The 7410-nt window shown below is 63.1% G+C and overlaps 1 protein-coding gene across 1 annotated transcript in view; it reads left to right on the top strand.

The window, feature by feature from the left end:
- EEF1A2 (eukaryotic translation elongation factor 1 alpha 2) overlaps positions 1-6616 on the top strand; it is a 10950-nt gene extending 4334 nt beyond the window's left edge. The window contains exons 4-8 of the mRNA XM_017515695.1: positions 63-359; positions 1771-1921; positions 4098-4354; positions 5469-5703; positions 6209-6616. Coding sequence (XP_017371184.1) covers positions 63-359; positions 1771-1921; positions 4098-4354; positions 5469-5703; positions 6209-6336 — 1068 coding nt within the window. The 3' untranslated portion in view covers positions 6337-6616. The remainder of the gene's footprint in view (positions 1-62; positions 360-1770; positions 1922-4097; positions 4355-5468; positions 5704-6208) is intronic.
- The last annotated feature ends 794 nt before the right edge of the window (positions 6617-7410 follow it).

Below are 7410 nucleotides of genomic sequence, written 5' to 3'. Positions count from 1 at the left end.
GGGCTCACTGCGTCCCCCGCCGGGCAGGTGGGGCCGGGCTCACTGTGTCCCCCGCTGGACAGGCGGACTGTGCAGTCCTGATTGTGGCGGCGGGCGTGGGCGAGTTTGAGGCGGGCATCTCCAAGAACGGGCAGACTCGGGAGCACGCCCTGCTGGCCTACACACTGGGCGTGAAGCAGCTCATCGTGGGCGTGAACAAGATGGACTCCACAGAGCCGGCCTACAGCGAGAAGCGCTATGATGAGATCGTCAAGGAGGTCAGCGCCTACATCAAGAAGATCGGCTACAACCCGGCCACCGTGCCCTTCGTGCCCATCTCTGGCTGGCATGGTGACAACATGCTGGAGCCCTCACCCAACGTGAGTGGCTGGCTAGGGCGGGGTGGGCCGTGGGGGCTGGCCGGGCCCCCTGCCCCAGGGCGAGGCAGCTATAGGTGGCAGGGGGAGGTTGAGAGCTTGTTCCTGGGACATGCAGGTTCCCCGCAAAACCTGCTGGGGTTCCCTAACCGGCTCAGGGCCCAGCGGGAGCCCCATCCCCCTCAGCACTGAGCGTTGCTCCTCCATTCAGCCTCTCACGAGCCTGGCCAGGGCCGGTCCCCGTCAGCGCTGCAGGGGCAGTGGCCTTCAGCACCAGGCCCACGAGCTTGGTCTCCAGGGCCCTGCCATGGGGGTGCTCGGTTTCATCTCTGCCAGGCCTTTGTCCTGACCCTGGACACCGGGCAGCGGCTGCGGGCTGGGCCGTGGGGGCCTCCCTGGCTGCCTCCCCGGGGTCTTGGAGCAGAGTTGGGCTTTGGGAAGTATGCAGATGTCTGGGCTGACTGGGAGGGCCAAGGATTGGCTCTTGGCTGGTCAATTGGCAGCTCAAGGTGTGAGTAGCCTGTGGCTCAGGGACTCCGCCTTGGCTGGAGGTGATGAGACACTTTCAGAACCTGAGACTGTTCCAGGGTTCTCCAAGCCAGGACCCCAGAATGGCCGCCATTGGGCTCAGCCAGCACGGCAGTCGCCCACAGTGAGGGTGCCGGTGTGGAATCTAGAGACAGCGGGGAGACTGGGAGCAGCCGCAGAGCCCAGAGCTGAGGTCTGTGGACAGAGCCGATAGGGACTGCCCCAGCCCCGCCTCCATCTCCTGTGGCTGGTGGTGTTTACCTGTGATGACACTTTCCTCACAGGCTATGATGTGGTGAAGGCCATCCTCTTCCTCCCCAGGGAGGCCTCCAGCCATCAGGGACCCTGCACTCCGTACTGCCCTCTGGCCTGTGCTGCTTAAACAGGCCCTGGGGGGTGGGGTGCAGTGTGGCCTGCAGGGAGGCTCTGTGGGGAGGGGGCTGGGCTGAGCTTGGAGGCAGCATGGTGTCCAGGAGCCAGGGTCGGGGCGAGGCTCCCCCAGCTCTGTCCCCAGCGGGCCCGGCCCTTGGCCATACTCAGCCTCCTCCTGTTCAAATCACCTGCCCTGCCTGGATCTGATGGTCAGGGGCCCCAGGGCTTGTGGCTGGAGTGGGGATTTGTTTCCAGTGTCAGCAACTCCTGAGCAGCCTGGGCTGGGAGAGGCCCTTTGTGTTTTTGTACTCCTCCTTTAAGAGGGGTCTCCTTCCAGGGTCCCTGTGATGCTGGCTATGAGCTCGGGTGGAGCACTGTGGGAAATTCTTCATCTCAAAGGGCATGAGGCCAGTTTAGCCTGAACAGAGCACTCCTGGAGGCCACCCAGGGAGGCCTGAGGCTGGGGAGGCCGCTGATGTCTCTGTGATGGACCGATTTTCTCCTTTCCACCCAGATGCCGTGGTTCAAGGGCTGGAAGGTAGAGCGTAAGGAAGGCAATGCAAGCGGCGTGTCCCTGCTGGAGGCCCTGGACACCATCCTGCCCCCAACACGCCCCACGGACAAGCCCCTGCGCCTGCCGCTGCAGGATGTGTACAAGATCGGCGGTGAGCCAGAGTGCTGTGATGGAGGCCTGCCTGGCCAGCTCTGCCTGCCCTAGACCAAGGCCCTATGAGGCTTCCAAAGACCAGGCTGTCTCCAGTCTCTCCCCTTGCCACACACTTTCTGGGGGACATTCCATCCCCCATCATCCCCCATCCATCCATCCATCCACCCATCCATCCATCCATCCATCCACCTCCCCACCCATCCATCCTTCTGTCCATCCACCCATCCACCTATCCATCTAAACACCTCCCCATCCATCTATCCATCCACCTCTTCATCCATCCATCCATCCATTGCCCTGCCCATCTATCCTTCTCTACATTCATCCACCCATCCATCCATCTCCCCATCTATCCTTCCATCCATTTTCCATCCACCTCTCCATCCATCCATCCATTAACCCACCCACTTCCCACCCATCCATCTTGTCCATCCACCTCCCCATCCATCCATCCATCCATCTATCCATCCATCCACTCACCCACCCACCTCCCTGCCCATCCATGTATCTGTTCATCCACCCACCCACCAATCCACCTCCCCATCTATCCATCCATCCATCCATCCATCCATCCACCTCCCCATCTATCTATCCATCCATCCATCTACCCACCCACCCACCTCCCCACCCATCCATCCTTATGTCCATCCATCCATCCATCCACCCACCCACTTCTCTACCCATCCACTTTTCTACCCATCTACTCTTTGTCCATCCATCCACACATCCATCCATCTTCCTATCCATTCACCCATCCACCCATATTCCCACCCATCCATCCTACTGTCCATCTACCCACCCACCTCCCCATCCATCCCCATCCATCCATCCATCCATCCATCCATCCTGCCTTCTGTCCATCCACCTCCCCATCCATCCATCCACCTCCCATCCATCCATCCATCCATCCATCCATCTACCTCCCCATCTATCCAGTCATCCATCCATCCATCCACCTCTCCATGTATCCATCCATCCATCACCCAACTTCTCTCCCGTTCATCCTCTGTCCATCTATTCATCCTTCCATCCACCCATCCACCTCTACATCCATCCATCCATTCATCTCTCCAAGAAGAGAAACCATAAACAAATCTGAGACCCCAGAGAGGGGCACTGATAGGAGACCCTCAGCCAGGGGTCTGCAGCCAGAGATGTTGCAGGCATCTGTGTGCACAGTCGGGGTGTCATGCTCACCCCAGCACAGAGCGCAGCCACCAGCTTCAGTGAAGCCGGCTGGAGGCTACATGGACCTCCATCACAGCCCAGGGAGCTGAGGGTGGAGGTACCCTGGGGGTGGAGGTACCCTGGGGGTGGAGGTACCCTGGGGGTGGAGGTACCCTGGGGGAGACAAGACCCCCACGCGGCAACCACACAACTGGTGTAAGCAGATCCATAAGAAACACGGGGGACGCTCAGGTGCCATTGCACCTGCGCTGTGTCCCGCTGAGTGGCCTCTTTAACAATAGAGACCTGCAGCATGTAAGTGCAGTCCCCAGAACCCGCAGGGGGCAGTGCCACCGGGCCCCAAGCAGGAGCAGTCCAGTGGCCTGGCCCACACTCACAGGGAGAGGTCCTCAGAGAGAAGAGGGGCCCCATAGTGCCGCCTCTGAGGGAAAGTGCTCCCCAGGGCATGGATGGGACCCCAGGTTCAGACAGTCCCCTCTCTGCCTGTCCTCCCCCTTCTCTGCCCCTGTGGCTTTTCCTTGGGTTCCTGGGAGCTCTCCTGCTCAGCCTCTCATCTCCCCAGCTGGGCAGGGGAGCCCCCGCTTCCCTTGGAATCTCTGAGTCTCCTTGTCCCTGGACTCCCCTCCCCCCAACACTCTGTCCATGGAGCCCCATCACCCCCAGGCCTGTTGGGGGGGCACTGAGTCCCAGATTTTGTGGGTCTCCAGGCTCTGTCCCCAAATCTCCTGCCCAGCACCCCCTCGGCCCCGCCTCCCCTCACAGCCCCAGGCCTGTTGGGGGGGCACTGAGTCCCAGATTTTGTGGGTCTCCAGGCTCTGTCCCCAAATCTCCTGCCCAGCACTCCCTCGGCCCCGCCTCCCCTTACACCCCCAGGCCTGTTGGGGGGGTATTGAGTCCCAGACTTTGGGGGTCTCCAGGCTCTGTCCCCAAATCTCCTGCCCAGCACCCCCTTGGCCCCGCCTCCCCTCACAGCCCCTCTCTCACAGGCATCGGCACGGTGCCCGTGGGCCGGGTGGAGACTGGCATCCTGCGGCCAGGCATGGTGGTGACCTTCGCCCCAGTGAACATCACCACGGAGGTGAAGTCGGTGGAGATGCACCACGAGGCTCTGAGCGAGGCTCTCCCTGGCGACAACGTGGGCTTCAACGTGAAGAACGTGTCGGTCAAGGACATCCGCAGGGGCAATGTGTGTGGGGACAGCAAGTCCGACCCGCCTCAGGAGGCCGCACAGTTCACCTCCCAGGTCGGTGGCTGCGCCGGGTCCCAGGGCTCGCGCCTGGGGGGCAGCAGGGAAGCTGTCTTTGGTGAGGCTACTGTCGGCAGGTCGCCTGGTGGGGGAGAAAACGGACCCCCATGCCACTGACGGGGGTACATCGGTGCTGGGAGGGGCCCAGGCCTGGCGGCTCCCGGCCTCCGCGCAGCCCCTGGGTCTGCTGCCCCCACCACACTGTGGGGATGCCCAGCCTTTGAGGCCCGACTTTCGTCCTGGAAAAATGCTTTTGTTAACTTACTGCCCGAGACAGCTCTGTCGTGATTTTGTTCTCTGTGTTTGTTTTCATTGCTCCTCTTTGCTGGCCTCGTCATATGGTTTTTCTTTTTTTTTTTGAGTCATAGTTTCGCTCTGTCGCCCAGGCTGGAGGGCAGTGGCCCGCTCTCAGCTCACTGCAACTTCCGCCTCTTGGGTTTAAGCGATTCTCATGCCTCAGGTTCCCAAGTAGGTGGGATTACTGGCACCCGCCACCATGCCCGGCTAATTTTTGTATTATTAGTAGATACGAGATTTCACCATGTTGGCCAGGCTGGTCTTGAACTCCTGACCTCAAGTGATCCGCCCACCCTGGCCTCTGAAAGTGCTGGGATTACAGGGGTGAGCCACTGAACCCGGCCTCTTCGTATGACTTTTAAAATGGCTTTATTGAGAGACAATTGAAATACAGGAATTGAGGTCAATTCTGTCACCACCACCCACCCCCCGCCTTTGTTCCAGCTGGGGCTGGCCGAGTAAGTGCTGCTCCTGCCCCTTTGAAACAATGAGCTTCTCAGCTGTTTATCTCTTGCTTAATGAGGATGTTGAGGTTCAGGTCTGGGGGGTGCAGGTCTGGGGGTTTCCGGTCTTGGGGGTTCAGGTCTGGGGGTTCAGGTCTGGGGGATTCGGGTCTGGGGGTTCAGGTCTGGGGGTTCAGGTCTGGGGGATTCAGGTCTGGGGGCTGGTCCTCAGAGCCTGAGCTTCCTCCACTCAGCACTCCGGGCCCACGAGCCCGTGGGAGGGCCTGCGACTGGGTCTCCCAGCCCTGCTCTGGGCTCTGATGGTGCCCACTGTGGCCGGGCCTGATGGCCACCCATGGCTCTGCCCCCAGGTCATCATCCTGAACCACCCCGGGCAGATCAGCGCCGGCTACTCCCCAGTCATCGACTGCCACACAGCTCACATCGCCTGCAAGTTTGCAGAGCTGAAGGAGAAGATCGACCGGCGCTCTGGCAAGAAACTGGAGGACAACCCCAAGTCCCTGAAGTCTGGTGACGCAGCCATCGTGGAGATGGTCCCGGGAAAGCCCATGTGTGTGGAGAGCTTCTCCCAGTACCCGCCTCTCGGTGAGCCAGGCTGGTCCCCGGGCGGTGGCTGATCAGGCTGAGGGCAGGGGACTGTGGGATGGGGCGTGGGTGGCAGCAGGGCCTCCTTTCCTGCGGAGCTCAGAGCTGGCAGGAGGCCCATGGGCTTGATGTCACCGAGTGCAGGCAGCCCTCAGGAGGACCTGGGATGGGTTCTGTGTGCAGATGGGCCCTGAAGGTGAGGAGGTTCCGCAGGTGAGGAGGCCCCAGGGTTAGGAGGCCCCGCGGGTGAGGAGGCCCCAGGTGAAGAAGATGCCACAGCTCCTCCCGTGGAGGAGAAGACCGCACAGCTTGCCAGTGGCTGCCCTGAAGATGGCGGAACAGCCGCCCGGGCAGGGCTGGGGAGACCAACCGTCTTCACCAGGGCGCACTCCGAGCTGAGTGTGTTCTCATGGCGTTTCCGACCGGGCTTCACCCTGCCCGCCCAGCTGGATCCCCGGGTTCGAGTCCTCTGCCCCGCTCACGCGCCCCACCCGCCACCCCCCAGGCCGCTTCGCCGTGCGCGACATGAGGCAGACGGTGGCCGTGGGCGTCATCAAGAACGTGGAGAAGAAGAGCGGCGGCGCCGGCAAGGTCACCAAGTCGGCGCAGAAGGCTCAGAAGGCGGGCAAGTGAAGCGCGGGCGCCCGCGGCGCGACCGTCCCCGGCCCCGCCGCGCCCGGAACCCCGGCCCGGCCCCCGCCCCGCCCCCGCCCCGCGCGCGGCCCCGGCGCCCCGCACCCCCGCCAGGCGCATGTCTGCACCTCCGCTTGCCAGAGGCCCTCGGTCAGCGACTGGATGCTCGCCATCAAGGTCCAGTGGAAGTTCTTCAAGAGGAAAGGCGCCCCCGCCCCGGCTTCCGCGCCCCGCGCTCGCCTCGCTCAGTGCCCGTTTTACCAATAAACTGAGCGACCCCCAGCCGTGTGCGCCTGCTGCTGGGGGGTGGGCCCCGCGTGCCCGGACCCCAGGGTGGGCGGTAACACAGGACCCGCGGGAGTGTCCCCTGCGCTGCACAGGGTGGGCGCTGAGCCCTCGGTGAGGGGTGCCCGGTGTTCCCCAGGCCATGGCCCAGCTCCGAGGCCCCACCCGAGGGCCCGCTGGCCTGCGTGGCTGTGAGGGGCTTCTCTATGGCAGAGACCCCGGGGCAGGGGACGGGCTGAGAGTTCCCGGGTCTCTGGGGGCCGCATGAGAGCCGAGGGCTCCTGCACCGCGAGTGACACCCTTCCTCTGGCCCTGAACCCCGGGTCTCACTCTCCTCCTAAGCCTGTCACCTGTGGCTGAAGTTGGTGCCTGCCCATCTGTGTCCGGTCCAGGCCTTCTGTACATGGTTGTAGGAACTCCAGCCCCCAAAGCCTGGAGGCTGGGGGCTTCAGTCAGTGGGCTGGGGGCTTTGGGTCTTCCCTGAGGTCCCTGGTCTCTCTGGGCCAGAACCTGCCCTAACCCTTGGCCAGCGAGTGTGGGGGCGGGGGCAGGACAGCTCCCTTCCACCCCCCCTGCTCTGAGAAAGCGGCCCCGGCACACAGCCAGTCATGCTGCAGCGGGTGAAGGTTGGGATGGAGGGTGGGCGGGTTCCCTGATGATGCAGGTGAGGGTCGGGGTGGGGGGCGGGCGGGCTCCCGGAGAGGGTGGGGGGGGGGGGGGGGGGCCGCGGGTGGGGGGGGGGGGGGGGGGGGGGGGGGGGTGGGGGTTGGGGTGGGGGGGGTTCAGGTC

Source organism: Cebus imitator, unplaced genomic scaffold, assembly GCF_001604975.1.
Source record: "Cebus imitator isolate Cc_AM_T3 unplaced genomic scaffold, Cebus_imitator-1.0 Scaffold555, whole genome shotgun sequence".
NCBI lineage: Eukaryota > Metazoa > Chordata > Mammalia > Primates > Cebidae > Cebus > Cebus imitator.
Note: the sequence above shows the minus strand (reverse complement) of the source record. Positions and strands in the feature narration are given on the sequence as shown.